Source organism: Typopeltis vanoorti, chromosome 8, assembly GCF_054136105.1.
Source record: "Typopeltis vanoorti isolate ZY-2024b chromosome 8, IOZ_Tvanoo_1.0, whole genome shotgun sequence".
Lineage (NCBI taxonomy): Eukaryota > Metazoa > Arthropoda > Arachnida > Uropygi > Thelyphonidae > Typopeltis > Typopeltis vanoorti.
In genome coordinates this window covers 121,191,904-121,209,044 of record NC_143556.1, presented here as the reverse complement: position 1 = coordinate 121,209,044, position 17,141 = coordinate 121,191,904, and the positions used below count along the sequence as shown (strand labels likewise).

General features: G+C 37.6%; 1 protein-coding gene across 1 annotated transcript in view; it reads right to left on the bottom strand.

Annotated features, from left to right (window-relative positions):
* Positions 1–17,141, bottom strand: part of Cubn (Cubilin) — a 2,223,842-nt gene that overhangs the window by 1,658,138 nt on the left and 548,563 nt on the right. The window contains exon 17 of the mRNA XM_090396294.1: positions 9,822–10,006. Coding sequence (XP_090252420.1) covers positions 9,822–10,006 — 185 coding nt within the window. The remainder of the gene's footprint in view (positions 1–9,821; positions 10,007–17,141) is intronic.

The following is a 17,141-nucleotide window of genomic DNA, read 5'->3' as shown; positions in this document are numbered from 1 at the left end:
ACATTATAAACATTACCTTATCATAAAATGCGAGTAAATTTACTTGCATTTTAATGTTTTACTTGCAAGTAAATGTTTATAAATCACTCTGAATATTACCATCATTTGTGGAGAGATTTGGTCACCTAGTTTTCAAAAGAATGAATAAATTATTAATTATACGAAGAGCCAAAGGCTTCAATTCGGCGACATGAACTTATTTAAGTTAACGGATATTACATCCCATATTGTTTCATAGCCGAATAAGAAACTATATAAAGTTCGGCGAGTCCAAGCATAAGCAAATACCTGGATAGTGCAACATCTGACCCATTTGGTAGTGCTACACTGAGGCAACTCATAGTAAGGGTGAGGCAAGCTCCGATCACTATTCTTGGTTTTTACCCCTAATGTGAAACCCAGCTCCTAAGAGCTGTATTACTGTTCTACATTATGAGAGAAGGTCACTACCCAGACCGGTTTCAACCTTTATTGAGGTCTCATCAATGAGTAAGTAGACCTAGTAATACCAAGTTTGTAGCAAACAGCTTGGTATTTACCCCTAATGTGAAACCCAGCTCCTAGGAGCTGGGTTTCACATTAGGGGTAAATACCAAGAATAGTGATCGGAACTTGCTCCACCCTTACTATGAGTTGCCTTAGTGTAGCACTACCCTGAGGAGTTAGCTGGAAAACAGATCAATGCAGCTTGAGAGATTTTCAAAAACTATCTAGTAGATGCAATGTCTAAATATATTCCAAGGGTGAGGAGGTTAAATAAGGTAGGTGTGAAATGGATGAATACAGAGATTAAACATGCGATACAGATAAAAAAAAAGGGGCATTATGGAGACAGCATTAGAGAAGTGGAAATAATCAATTCCATGAGGACTACAAAGACCAGGCAAGGAGGGTGACTTGGTTCGTGAGGGCAGCTAAAGTTAGATATGAACAGTTAGCTAATGAAGCCAAAATGAATCATAAAGAGTTCTTTCAATATGTAGCCAACAAAAGAAAGAGTGATTATGGAAAGATGACATTGATTGGAGAAAATGGAATAAAGACAGATGTTGCAGTAGGTGTGGTGGAGATACTTAATGCGAAGTTCATAAAGGTCTTTCAATCTTGTGAGTGTGACTTCATGGAGAGATTGAGAGCAGTTGATGATGGACAAGAGAGACTGACTGTAAGTGAGTAAGTGGTGTATGGGGAGTTGAGCAATCTAGATGTAAATAAGGCTAGACTAGATGTAAATAATATATCGTTACGTATTCTGAAGGAATGTATTCTGAAGAGGCAAAGGAACGTATTCTGAAGAGGCAAAGGATCTTGGTGTATTGGTGGATAAGAATTTAAAGTTCAAAGATCACATAGCAAAAGTTGCAAATACAACTCAGAGGATAATTGCTATGTTGAAGCGAACTTTGACATGTAAGGATAAGGAAGTAATTTTGCCTCTTTATAAGGCTTTGATAAGACCACATCTGGATTACTGTGCACAGATTTGGTCTCCTAGTTTCCAAGGGGATAAAGAAGCTTTGGAAAGGATGCAAAGAAGAGTTGCAAAGATTATATTCAGATTATGGGATTTAGATTATGAGGACAGATTGCGAGTATGTGGATTACAGACTCTGTTTAACAGGAGAAAGGGGGTTAAATTATAGAGGTCTATAAACTTTTGAATGAGTGTTATAGCATTTCAACTGATGAAATTTTTCATTATATGGAAGGTGGGGGAGAGAACATGGGGACATCCATGGAAGTTAAATTTATTTGCAGTCAAGAAAAGGGTAAGAGCTAGGTTTTTCTCCCAAAGAGCAGTGAGTGAGTGAAATAATTTGCCCTTATGGGTAGTGAGTGCATCTAGTGTGAATGAATTCAAGGGTAGGTATGATAGCTGGGTTGGATAATTTACAGCCTCCCCCGGTGAGTCCTTGATCCCTGGAGGTCTCAGATAATAATAATAAGAATAATAATAATAATCACCCACCTTATTTTTACCATTTATCTGTTTTTGGCCGCCTCTTCTTGTTTCACCACTTTCCAAACAAGTTCCTCATGATCACTCTCTCACCAACTGGCAGCACTGTCAATAGCTCATTAACAACTACATCTTGTAAAGTATCACAAAAGCCTTTAGTTGCTTTAGTCACATGCTGATTTATCCCTCAAAAATTCAACAAACTCACTCCTCTTGTTCACATATACTATCACCTCCTTTTATTCTATATTCCTAAAATGAAAGCCTTCCATCAGGATAATTTTTTTTTAAATGCTCAACCAATTTGCTTAAACATTTCACAATCAATATTCTCTACATTCCATGGCCTATAATGGAATCCTATGAGATATACTAGCATGTTAAGTTCAATTTCACAGCACACAGATTTAAAATCTGCACATGTACTATCATTTGCAACACTGTGGACACAATTCCTCTAATTCAGCGCTTTCCAAATAGTGGGTCACAACCCAGCACCGGGTCACGAAAGCTAAATGCCGGGTTGCCTAAAAAATCTCTCGAAAACCTAGGTGTTTTTGGTTTTTCTTTTTTTCACAAAACTCTAAAATACAAGTAAACAGCATTTAATCAGGACTAATGAATAAATAATTTAATTAATAGAGACAAAAAAAATGCGCTCCATCCACGTCCGTGTCGCCATTTCACAGTCTCTTTGTTTGCAGTAAAGTAGCTCAACTGATGGCGAGGCTGCGCGGTGGCAACCGTGCCACCAGCCAAATTGTTTAGCTGTTTTTACTCATCCACCATGTTAAGCATTGAGAGAGAGCATATTTTTTTGTATTTACTGATTACGTGTACCTTGCCTCCAAACCTGAAGTTTCTAGTTAACAAACAACAGCATCACACTTCTCATTAATAAATTTCTTGGCTTTAGTTTAATTTCTTTATATTTTCATAAGAGAAAATGCTTCTTTATTATAATAATAATAAATGAAAACTCTATTATGAACATTCAAATCTGTTTTATTTTACCTATTGGCCATAAAAAGCTTAGTGGGTCACAAAGATGAAGTATTAAAATAACCGGGCCACGGAAAAAAAAGTTTGGGAAACCTTGCTCTAATTTATGAGGTAAAAGATAGTTTGTGGCAATCAGACAATGAAGAGTACAAACTTTAAGCTAGGAAGGGTGATGAGTATGGTAAAGGAAGAAAAGTGTATTATGAAGTTTACTACTGTGCCCAGATTTGGTCACCTGGATTTCATTGTGATGTGGGACCAGTGAAGAGAGTCCAGATATTATTGACTAAGAAAATATGAAGGCTGTCAAATGATGCTATGGAGAGAGAGAGGTGAAGTAATTTGGACTGCAGAGTTTTGTAGACAGTAGGAAAAGAGGTATTATGATACAGACATCTGAGTAAGTGAGTTAGAAGATTTGTTGGGCAGGCCAAAGTTAATTCCAGGGAATTCTTTGCTACATGGCAAGGGGAAGAATAATTATGGCAGGTTTGACAATGGTGAATAGTCATGGCAGCTGAATGACCAGTCAAAGGATATAATGGAATTACTGAATGAGCATTTTATCAGTGTACATCATACTGATGTAATTTATTCCATGCAATATGTAGATGGGAGGCAAATATTAGGATAACTGAACTGAAAGAATCAGAGGTTTATCATATATTGATTGGGTTAGATGTTAATAAGGCTGTGGACATGGTTGACATATCACCACGTATTTTTAAAGAATGTGCAAGACAGCTAGTTATGCCCTTGACCTGGTTATTTAAAGAAAATCTTGCAGCAGATAAGGTTTCTAAGGAATGGAATGAAGGTAAAATAGTACCACTCCACAAGTATAGTTCTAGGATAGAATTTTCCAATTATAGATTAATCTGTATAATTGGAGCTGTATTTGAGGTATGCGATTGGTCAGGATTAGAACAGAAGATTGGGTTGATGGATATAGCATTCTTTACGATGATGTTCAGATGGATTTATAAATGGCAGGTCTTGTTTTAGCTACTCATATTTTATGATAAGGTAACAAGTGTTACCTTATCATAAAATATGATATGATACGAATCCTAATTAACGAAGGAGGATTCGTATACATTGATATTCTTGGACATTACAAATGAGTTGGACAGATTACCACATGAAGATTGGGTTGGAGTATAAGCTGCAGAGGATGGATGCAAATAGTATACTGGTTCTAGATTGGTAGATTGGCTCTCTGACCGATAGCAGCAAGTTGTGCAAGATGGAGCAATTCTTGAAAATAGGAGGGTAACCAATGAGCCAGTGCGTTCTGTTCTGTTCTCAAGAACCTGCTTTTTAACTTGTTTTTAAATGATATATCATGTGGACTAACTGGGAATCTTATAAGTAGCACTGCTGATGCTAATTCCCTTGAACATTTAAGTAGACGTTTGATTTGCAGAAGGAGCAGGGTTGCAGTTTTAATATTAATAAGTGCAAGGTATTGAAATATAAGTCTGTGTGAAATATAACTCTATTGATGGAGTGCATGAGAATTGCATGAGATTAAAGATTTGGGAGTGATGGTTGACAGTACACTGATGTATAGAGGGCATATTGCAAGTGTTGAAAAGAAGCACATCGCAGTTCCACTATGATAAAGCAGTACGCTAACACGTAGGGATAAGGAGCTGGTTACACTATTATATAAAACAGTGGTCAGACCACTTTTACTGCTGTGTTCAGATTTAGTCACATGGATTTTATTGTGATGTGGGAACAGTGAAGAGAGTCCAGATACTAGTGAGTAAGAAAATATCAGGGCTGTTGAATATTGCTATCGCGAGAGGTTGAAGTAATTTGGATTACAGAGTTTGGTAGATAGTAGGAAAAGGGGTGATATGATAGAGACGTTCAAGTTAGTGAGATTATTTTATTTGATTGATTCAGAGGGACTTATAAACAGAATGAAGGCAAAAGGTGAAGAACTAGAGGCTATTCCTGGGAGTTATGTAACAATGTGATGAAGAAGGTGTGATGTGAGAGGTAGATTTTTTACATGGGAAATTGTGGATGAATGGAATGCATTACCAGAATATGTTGTTATTACAGGGATAGTTAAGTATGTTAAGATGCATATATATATATATATATATATATATATATTTATGCATGTATGTTGTCAGCTGAATGAATCTCCCATGATGTGTGTGCAATCTCCATGGTGGGTGTGATAATAACAATAATATTGTTATCCCAAGCATTCATGAAGTTTAAAATTCATATGTATGAATAGAATGAAATAACTTCTAAGATTATTATTTAGATGATTTGATCTCTTCAAGCATGACATTCATCAACTCCAGCAAGAAAAGTGTCCATTTTTAAGAAATAATTAACACGTTCGCTGCCACGCTACTCAGTCATAGTTTGTTCCCGCACGCCAAGCACTTTTCGCGTCTTCAAGGTCACTACGAGTAATCTCGTAGCCGGCTTATCAGATCGAATTTTGTTTCATACGCCAACTACGAGTAATCTCATATCACTTCCATCTATATATTACATGTGCTGATGCCAGTGTTTATTGCGTCTAGTTCAGTTTTAGTTTCTAGTCTCTAAGAACCTTCAATTTTGCCATGACCAGTAAAAGAAAACTTACTGATATAGAAGTAGAAGCTTATGCTAATATGAGCGATGATGAATTTCATGAAATATTTGGTTCCGATTCCGAAGATGATCCTACAGACGACTCTAGCGGTGACTCCGATAATGAAGAAACTTTTGAAGATGAAGTTAGCAACCAGCCAAATACATCAACATCAACTTATTGGGAAAATTCAGAAGAAGAGCCCCCACAATTTGACTTTGGGGGCTCTTTGTTGAAACTGCAGGTTTTAAAATTGACACTGGAAATTTCAGTATCAAAAGGTTGGTTGAACTTTTCTTTTCTGAAGATTTTCTCACAATTTTAGTAGAACAAACCAATTTATATGCTTTACAAAATATTGAGGCAAGCCGAGTTTAAAATTGATTTCCAAATTACAATGTTATACTATGGATTAACTCGCGCTTGGCATACAAGGTTGGTAATCGACATACGAGTATACTCGTAGTTGGCTTGTGAAGCTCATATACTAACTACGAGTATACTCGTAGTTGGCATCTGAGGCATATACACAATATACTATATTTTAGTTGAAATTATTTCTCCTCTACCAAGCCCCCAGACATGCTCTCTGCTTTATTCAGAATCCAAGGGTCCAAATTAAGGTAATTATACAAAGGGATAACTCGTGTTTGGCATAGGAGGTTGGTAAATCGACATACGAGTATACTCGTAGTTGGCTTGTGAAGCTCATATACTAACTACGAGTATACTCGTAGTTGGCAGCGAATGTGCTAAACAATTCTAGCTTTGTATTATTATTATGATTATTATTATTATCATTATTATTCTTATACACTGCTTAGCAGGTAACAGGCTCAGCATAAGGAATCTCATTCAGAACGCAACATGTCTGTAATAATGAATATCTGGAACTAATTAGTACTGCTATCAGTCACAACACATTCCACTCTTCCCATTATTATTATTATATATATATACCACCTCTATGGAATATCCTTACCATTATTCACACAATATCTATCATACTTATAACTAAACTTGTTAACTGACAAATTACCTGTATATGTTTCTAGTAAATCCATTCTACTCACATACCTTAAAATAAAAATATATTGATCCTTGAAACCTTGCTAACCACATCTTACACATTTCCAGGAGGCCTCCCTATTCTTTCACTACTTTTCATGTACTGAAATGTTTCTTTGAACAACTAACTGTTGTGCAAATATCATAACCTCAAACAGCAATGAACGCTAACCTAGCTAAACACAGAGTTGAAAGTTTATTTTTCACTTGGTTAGAGTATAATAAATTTAGTTTAATCCTTTATCCAAGTGTGAGCAAACAAAGTTTGCACCTGAAAGTATCTTTAGGACTGGGGTAAAGTGGTACAACACCAGGGCACTCCTTGCAAAGGTGTTGTACCACCTTACCCCAGTCCTAAAGATACTTTCAGGTGCAAACTTTGTTTGCTCACACTTGGATAAAGGATTAAACTAAATTTATTATACTCTAACCAAGTGAAAAATAAACTTTCAACATCTTTCTCTAAATCCAGAGTAATTTATTAAAAAAGGGTGGCACACCATTTGGCAACTCCTATAGGTAGAGATGACCTGCTAATGCTTCTGCCTGGTATCTCCACTTGGGCCTGGCTCCCACTGAAGAGACCTCAATAAAGGTCGAAACTAGTCTGGGTTGTGGCCCTTCCCTTAATGCATTAACATTAGACATATCTGCAAGGAGATGTGTTTTGCATTATGGGAAATAGGAGTGTTGGTAGCTTGCTCCACCTTTGCAAGGAGTGGCCTGGTGTTGTACCACCTTACCCCAGTCCTGAAGATACTTTCAGGCGCAAACTTTGTTTGCTCACACTTGGATAAAGGATTAAACTAAATTTATTATAAACACAGAGTTGAACTTAAATATCCTCCACTAGAGCTGGAGGATACTATTTAAGTTCAACTTAAATTGTTAGACTTGAAGTTATGAATGTACTTATAATGTTGAGAAGCTAACCAGTACTGTACTGTTTCCTCCGTTAAAAATTACATATTCTTTCTTTTCATATAATTTATCTATTTTCTGTTTTATCTTTTATAACCCTCGTTTCTCTTTTAATATGCATTCTGTAAAATGATATCTTTTTTTTTTCTTTTCAAGATTTTTAAGTCTCATGTAACATATTCTATGGTATTATGTTCAGACTTAAATGTTGATTGTTATCCATACTGGTTTGTAGGAAGGAGATGAAAATGTTGATGATATAATAACTAAAAGAATTTAATTACTATTTCCTGTATTCTACAGGGAATAGTGAGAATAGAAGTCCATGCCTTGGACACAAGCCATAGAATCAGCAGGAAAAAGGCCACTTTGTATGTAAGTATAAAAAGCATTTCCTTATTTCAGGTATTAGACCTTGCTTTATTTCTTCACTTCATAGGTGAAGCATAGGTTTGCTTTTGTACTATACCATGATAATGCAAATTTGACTTTGGCAAAATATAAGTATAGGAACAGTTAAAAAATTATTTTAGTTATATCATCTATGTTGTCATCTGCTAAAAATAGCAAAATGAATAAATAACATGATAGAGATCAGGCAATTACTGAGGAGTAAAAGACAATAGCCAGTGGTGGTTGAAAGATGGTGTATTGTCAGGGAATGCCAAAGATGAGTTGAAGGGTAAGCAAAAATTAGGAATCACATACTAGCAGAGCAATTTGAAGAGAAAGTAGTGTGGTTTATTTATGTGTGGAATGCATTTGCAGGACAAACGAAACTGTGTAAAACGGATAGACTGCATTTAAATTAAACTGGTGTGAATCGAATGGAGAGACTGTCACTGGAAGGGAGAGTAATGAATAATGTGAACAAGAGATCAGAAAAGGTCAGAAGTGATGTGGAAGCATTACATTAGACCTTCTTGATAGGAGAGTGGAGCAAGTCAGACTGAAGTTCTTGTGAATATCAAGCAGTGTGAGAATGCAAGAAAAGGAAACAAGATGAACAGAGAGATGTGGATAGTCAGTGAAGACAATTGACTTATGGAGCTGCTAATGAATATATATGAGGATAGTAGTCCTAATAGGAATGGAAAGATGCATATGGAATAGTTGCGTCTGGAGAGATATATTAGGTTACAGGATATGAAAATAATCAGATGTGGAAAAATTATAGATGGAATGACATGGATAAGACTTAGATGCATACTTAAATGAATTGCTATGCTTATTTACAGTGAGAGTATCAGAAATAAGAAAGAAGAAATTGTTGCCATGACCAATTTTATTCACCAAAAATAGTTGGAATAATTGAAACATGGTTGGATGAGGATGGTATCATGATAGGAAGAGAAATGCAAGGATATGATATTTCTCATCAGGATAAGAAAGACAAGAAGGGAGAGGGGAGTGCTGTTGATGATAACAGGGAATTTATGCCAAGCAACTTTGAAATACAGAGAGCAAAGAAACAGTGGGAGTGGTGGCTGTAGGAGTATAGTGTGAGGTAATGGTCGACAGCATGAAATTATGTTACTGCTGGTGAGCAAGAAATTTAAATGTTAGTGAGAAAGAAAAGCATAGTTTTTATGGGTGATTTAAATTATGGTATTATAAACTGGAATGAAGAGATAGCATCAAATTATATATTTTGTTTAATCCTTTATCCAAGTGTAAGCAAACATGGTTTGTGCCTGAAGGAATTTCAGGAGTTGGGCATCTTATGGCAAAGGTGGTATGACTCCACATCACTTGCCTTAGTATTCCATAATGCAAAGCACATCTCCTTGCAGACATGTATAATGCTATGCATTAAGGGAAGGGTTACTACCCAGACTGGTTTTGACCTTTATTGAGGTCTCATCAGTGGGAGCTAGACCCACAGGTGGTGATACCAAGGTGGAAGAGTAATGCAGAAGTCATATTTCCATATACGAGTAGCCAAAAAGGTGTCACACCTTATTATTAAAATTCTCTGGATTAGAGATAGTTGATGGAAGTTGTGTTCTGCAAAACTTGTTTTCTTACACTTGGATAAAGGATTAAACCAAATATATAATTCATAACATAACCAAGTGGAAAACAAGTCCTGAAATTACTTCAGGAGCAAACCTTGTTTGCTTATGCTTGGATAAAGGATTAAACCAAATGTATAATTCATAGCATAAAAGTGGAAAACAACTTCCATCAAGAAATAGCATCCTCTACGTAAACATTTAAATTTTTGCACAGAAGATGCTAATCAGTAAAATAAATTACCTGTAAGAAGTCATAGGAACAATTTTCATGATGCTCTAGCTGCAATGTAGCAAAGTGAAATTGGATTCTCTTTCCTAGTGCAACACGAACAAACCAATAACAATCACGGAGAGCTGGATATTTACCAGGATACCCTGGTGAATTTATGCTGCCATATTCTGCTACAGGAATATCACTTCCACATGCTTAAATAAAATACAAATAATGACAGAATGAAGCCTTTTAGCCACTTTTCTTCAATAAATAAAATCACCTATACCTAATATATATTAAGTCTTCAATCTATATTAGAAGAGAATACCAGAAAGAAGTATAATTCTGTAATTAAGTATATGCTTTCAGTGATATTAATTTTAATAAAGAAATTAATTCTTAGCATACTCACTCAGAAAAATTTTCTGACGACAATATTCAAATTTATATCAGTGAATAAACATAACTTATTTTAATTTTAACAGTATTCCAACACAAAACAAAACTAAATTATAAAAGAATGTTTATTAATTTGCTTATATTTCACTGGATTTCAAACCAGCATCTTTAGCATAATAACATGTTATACTTTACATGCAATAATGAGTAAGTGAAACAATTCAGAACATAATGGGCAAAAGATCTAAAGTTAGCACCCTCTGATATTGTATAAAAAAAATATTACACCTGAGTACAAGTTGATGTTGAGATGATAGTGTCCAATTTTTGTGGTAGATTAATGTAGCCATACTTGTTAAGGTTAGGAGAATATTTCATAAGCACTAGTGAATTTAAAAATAGTCTTTCTGACCTGTAACAACTTCTATATAGCACACTGTGGTTTTCTTCCATCTAATCCTGTGTGAAAGGGTATCCAAAGGCAAGTGCGCTCTGTCAGTTTTCAGTTGCTATAATAATGGTACTAGATATATTTCTTATGTTCTCCAAGGCAGATATTAACAGATCTTCCTAACTGTCAATAGTAGGCCAACTCACAGTCAGAGGGAACTACATATACTCCAGGAGTATACGAATGTGTTATATAATGAGCTGCAAAAAACTTGGGGGATGCCATCATGGATGATATCAATTTCTGCTCAGCTGTAATACTTCTTTTCATACAAAATTAAAATAAGTTATGAATAATGTGCCCAACATCCATGCCTGTCAGGTATAAGTAGGTAGTAAATCAAGATTTATATAAAGCTTGACATTTATTATTAATATATATATATAGCATTTATTTGGCTGAGAAAAATATTTGAAGCAGATTAAATGACTGAAAGCTAAAAGAAAGCTAAGAAAATAAAAAATGATGGTACAACATGAGAAAATTTCATGCCGGCTAGGGCGTCGCCCGGCTAAACAAGCCCCCGTTGTTTTCGCCAGGGAACCAGGACGAACAGCAAAAAGTCAGCTACTGGAACAAATCTGAAAACACACCACAACTCAACATCACCACAGTTAAAGATCAGTACTATTAACATAAGAAGCCTGAATGGCAAAGAAATGGAGCTAGCTGCGGAATTACATAAGTACCAGATCGACATAATAGGGGTGACTGAAACAAAGAAGACAAAAACTGGTGAGATCTTTCTGAGCAATAAATACAAAATGTTATATTCAGGCAATCACAATCACGGAAAAGAAGGGGTAGCCATAGTATTCAACACTAAATACGAGGCTAATCTTCGTAATGGCAGTCAGTCTATGTGGGCAAATATGAGAATGGGGAACTGGACAATGAGACTTATTTGTGCCTATGGTCCCACAGAAGGTTCTACTAAGGTAGAAGTGGAGGAATTCTTTGAGGCTTTAGAAAAAGCAACTGACACAATGAAAAATGAAAAGTTGGTCCTTGTTGGGGATCTCAATAGCAGAGTAGGAAATGATTATGAGACATACAAAAATATTTTGGGAAAATTTGGAGAAAAGCTAATAATAATATAATGGCAAATATCTGTTGGATTTCTGTTCAGGACATGGACTGGTTATTACTAACACCACGTTCCAACATAAAAATGTGCACAAATTCAGATCAAGAGAGGCAAGGAATAAGAAAAGTCTCATTGACTATGTTATTGTTGATAGTGATGTTTTCTCCCTGGTGCAGGACACCAGAGTGTACAGAGGATTTGAAATTGGAAGTGATCACTATTTAGTTTTGAGCAGAATAAAATTGAATTTCATATTGAAAAGAATAACATGTAAGAAAGTTTTAAAGTGAATAAAAGTTGAGCAGCTCTCAGATGTCAACTGTAGACTAAATTTCACAAAGATTATTGAAGAAAAAATGAAAGAGTTTGAGAACAGGAATCAAACCTTGGAAATTCAGCGGGAAGCGTTGAAGAAAGCCCTGATTGATTCAGCTAGAGAGGCATGTGGTGAAGTTGTCTGCAAAGATAGAAAAATTAGAACTCCATGCTAGACACATGAAGTTAAAAAGGCAGTGAAGGAGAGGAAGAAAGCATATCAAAAGTTCCTGGCAAATAAGTCGCCTTGTGCTCTTAGAGAATACAGAGACGAATGCAAGAATGCTAAACACTGTGTAAAACTCGCTAAATAAAAGTAATGGGAGGACTTAGGCAAGAATATAGAAAATAAATAACAAGAAGGTGGCAAATATTCTGGAGGTTGTTGAAGAAGCTTAGGAATGGAGGAAAGAGTGCGGTAAAAGGAATTAGAGATAATAAAGTCGACATGAAAACCATAGAAAAAGATATCCTTGGCATATGGAGTAATTACTTTGAAAAACTGCAAAATGAAACAAGCAGTGATGACAGCACAGTGGTAAAAAACACTGACCAGGCATGGTCAGGAATACATATCCATACTTGAAGCAGAAAAAGACATCAAAGGCTTGAAATGTGGAAAGGCAGCAGATAGATGATATTCGACCAGAAATGCTGAAGTATGGTGGGATAAAAGTCTTAAAGTGGCTGTACTCACTGCATAGTTCAGAAAGCCTGGACAGACGGACGAATTCCCGATGATTGGAGCAGAGATCTCATAGTACCCATATATAAAAAAAGGAAAATAAAACTAAATGTGAGAATTACAGAGGTATTTCCCTACTGAGTGTTCCTGGTAAGATATATGCAAGTTTACTTGAGAAACTGTTGAGAAGGATTGTGAAAGAAAGCTTGGTGAAGAACAAGCTGGATTCAGGCCAAATAGAGGCTGTCAGGATCAGATTTTCACTTTATGACAAATAGTGGAGAAAGCATGGGAATATAACAAAGATCTGTATTTAAGTTTTGTCGATCTGGAAAAGGCATATGACAAGGTGTCAAGAGAGAAGCTATTCAATATGCTACAGTTATATGGTGTCAATGGGGCATTATATCAAGCAATACTTAGTCTTTATTTGAGCTGTAAGTCAGCAGTTAAAATTGAAGGAAGTACACGAAAGTTGGGTTAATGTTAAATCTGGTGTAAGACAAGAATGTACATTATCCCCTCTGTTATTCATTATCTATATGGATCACATTATGAAGGAAAGTGGTATTAAACATGATATCAAAATTGGAGATCTTAATGTTAGCTCTTTGCTTTATGCGGATGATGTTATACACTTCTAAATAAATCTGCTATAAGTCTGCAAGATTCTCTGACTAAATTGAATAACTGTTGTAATAGACATGGTATGAAGGTCAGCAATAAAAAGACAAAGACAATGAAAATAGGCAAAATCACTGAAAAGGTCAACTATGTTGTGAATGAAGAACGTGTGTAACAAGTAAAACATTTCAGCTACTTAGGCACGATTTTTAGTGAAGATGGTAAATTAAATATAGAATGCTCAAGGGCTCACTTTAGTGAGTACGGGCATCGCAAACCCGAGGTACCTGATGCTGGACCATGCCTTACTTCATGTAATATATATCTGTTATATTATTCTGTAGACTGGTCCCTCCTCTTCTTTCTTTGCTTCTTTCTCCTCTCCTTGCTCCTTCCCCCTGATGCTATTAGAGTATTCGAGGGCTAGGGGTGAGTCTTTCCTATCTTGCTAAGTCATTTCGTCTTATGCAGCCACCGAAGGAGGCAAGCTAGCCTCAATAGGTGCCGGTCCCAAGCCCGGATAAATGCGAGGGTTGATGTCAGGAAGGGCATCCAGTCGTAAAACTTCAGTGCCAAATCAAAATATGATTATGAGTCGAAGAGAAAATGATATAAGGGCTAGGGCGTACCCCTTAAGCGACGCGCAGCCACATCGTCCTACAGCTGTGAGAAGTGGACGAGGGCTACCGCATCAAGGGCGGGTGCGGTTAAAGAAGTGAGCCCAGCAGGTGGAGAGGATGTTGCGAGTGGGAACACTGAATGTTGGAAGCATGACTGGATGGGGAAGAGAGGTGGCAGACATGATGAGGAAGAGGAAGTTGGACATTTTATGTGTGCAGGAGACAAGGTGGAAAGGGAGAAAGGCAAAGGAACTGGGAGATGGATATAAACTGTTCTACTCTGGAGCGAATAACGAGGGAAGAAATGGTGTAGGAATTGTGGTGTGTGGCAGAATGAAGGGTGAAGTACTGGACGTGGGTAGAAGGAACGACGGGATCATGCGAATGAAATTGGGTCTTGGAGAAGAGCGGGTGGTCGTATTATGTGTATATGCCCCGCAAGTTGGTTGTACAGCAGAGGAAAAAGATGAGTTCTGGAACGTGTTAGATGAAGAAATGAGGGAATTGGAAGAAAATGAGATGGTGATTGTCGGAGGAGACTTGAACGGGCACATAGGAAGACAGAATAGAGACTGTGAAAGGGTGCATGGTGGCCACAGAGTGGGAATGATGAACCAGGAAGGAGAGAGGGTTGTGGACTTTGCAGTAGCGTTTGATCTGGCAATTGTGAACTCGTTTTTCTTCAAGAGGGAAGAACATTTGATAACATTTAGAAGTGGTAACAACAGCTCACAAATTGACTACATTTTGACTAGAAGAAAACATCTTAAGGTTGTGACAAATTGTAAGGTAATTCCAACAGATCAAGTAGCACAACAACACCGACTGCTGTGCGCAGACTTTAAATTAAGATCGAAGATAAGAACTTCTGGTTGCCATGGGATGAAGACAATTAAGTGGTTTCGCTTAAAAGAAGAGAGTGTGAGGAATCATTTTAGGGAGAGAGTGTTAGAGAGGATTTCAGATGGACTGGAAAGTGTACAAGATTGGTGGAAACATAATTCAAAAGTAATCCTGAGCTGTGCAATCGAGGTGCTTGGTGAGACATCTGGAAAGATTAGAGAGCAGAAGGAGGGTTGGTGGTGGAATAATGATGTACAAGTGGCAGTGACAGCTAAGAGGAAGGCAAAGCAGAAGTGGGATGAGTCAAGAGTGGAAGAGGACAGAGAGGTGTACAAAGAGAGAAAGCAAGAAGCCAAGAGAGTTGTGGCACAGGAGAAGGCCATGGCATATCAAGATCTGTATGATCAATTAGAAACAAAGGAAGGACAGAGAAAAATTTACCAACTAGCGAAATGTAGAAATAAAGCAGCTAAGGACATCTTACATGTGAGGCAGATCAAAGATGCTGAAGGAAGAGTATTATGGAGGGATGTGGACATAAGAAACAGATGGAAAATATACTTTGAGGGACTTCTGAATGAGGAAAATGCAAGGACTCACAGAGGAGATGGGCAGCCTTCTGAGGGGATGGTGCAGAACATCAGTAGAATGGAAGTGATGGAGGCCATGAAGAGGATGAGGAATGGAAAAGCGGTGGGCCCCGACAGAATTCCAGTGGAGGCATGGAAGGCACTGGGGGAAGAGGGAATTGACCTGCTGTGGGACCTGTTCATGAAAGTTTACCAACAGGAAAATATACCCGAGGAATGGAGGGAGAGTACTCTTGTTCCCATCTACAAGGGTAAAGGGGATGCACAAGACTGTAAAAATTACAGAGGAATAAAGTTGATGTCCCACACAATGAAGATCCTAGAAAGGGTTCTTGATGGAAGATTGAGGGAGGAGGTGGAGATTGCGGAGGAACAATTTGGCTTCATGCCTGGTAGATCAACAACAGATGCTATCTTTGGGTTACGACAGATGATGGAAAAATATCGAGAGAAACAAAGGGAGCTACATCTGGTATTTATTGATCTGGAGAAAGCATACGATAGAGTGCCAAGGCAAGAAGTCTGGAGGTGTCTGAGGGAGAAGAAGGTGCCAGAGAAATATGTCAGGTTGGTGCACGAAATGTACAGAAATGTGAAGACAAGTGTTCGGACCTGTTTGGGACAGACAGAAAGTTTTCAAGTAACAGTTGGCTTGCATCAAGGGTCAGCATTAAGTTTGTTTCTGTTTAATATTGTGATGGAGGTGGTAACAGAGGAGGTGAGAGAAGATGCACCTTGGACAATGCTGTATGCAGATGACATCTTGCTGTGTGTAGATTCAAGAGAAGAAGCGGAAACTAAACTGGAAAGATGGAGAAAAGTACTGGAAGAGAGAGGTATGAGACTGAGTAGAAGTAAGACAGAGTATATGTGTTGCACAGTGGGCGGTGGCCAGGAGACAGACCTGGAGCTGGAAGGAAATGTCATCAGGAAGGTGAGAGACTTTAGATACTTAGGTTCGACAGTGGAAGAAGATGGAGGAGGTGAGAAGGAAGTGGGATGCAGGATACAAGCAGGTTGGAGGAACTGGAGGGAGATGGCTGGAGTGTTATGTGATAAGAGGGTGCCGATCAATCTGAAAGGCAAAATTTATAGGACAGTAGTGAGGCCAGCTATGACATATGCTATAGAAACTGTGGCCCTGAGGAAAAATAACATTAGCAGGATGGAAGTAGCAGAGATGAGAATGCTTAGGTGGATGTGCGGTGTGACCAGAAAGGATCATCTGAGAAATGACTATGTCAGGGGAACAGTGAAAGTTACGAACTTAGGAGCGAAAATACAGGAGGCAAGGTTGAGATGGTTTGGTCATGTGATGAGGAGAGAGGACGAATATGTGGGAAGAAGGGTCATGCACATGGATGTGCAAGGAAGGCGGAAGCGTGGGCGGCCAAAGAAGAGATGGAGGGAGCTGGTAGAAGAGGACTTGAAGATGAAGAACTTGGATGTGGTGACAGCCCAAGACAGGAAGGTGTGGAGGAGACTCATAAAAAACAGTGACCCCACTTAAGTGGGAGAAGCTGCAGAAGAAGAAGATGGTAAATTAAATATAGAAATAGACAACAGAATCAGCAAAGCTGGTATGGTGGGAAGTCAATTGAATAAATTCACATGGTATAAGAGAGAAATTAGTCAGAACACTAAATTAGCTATACAAGACAGTGTTCAAACCAGTTTTATCTTATGGATCTGAGAGCTGGGTCAGAAGTAAAACACTTAACCAAAGACTAGAG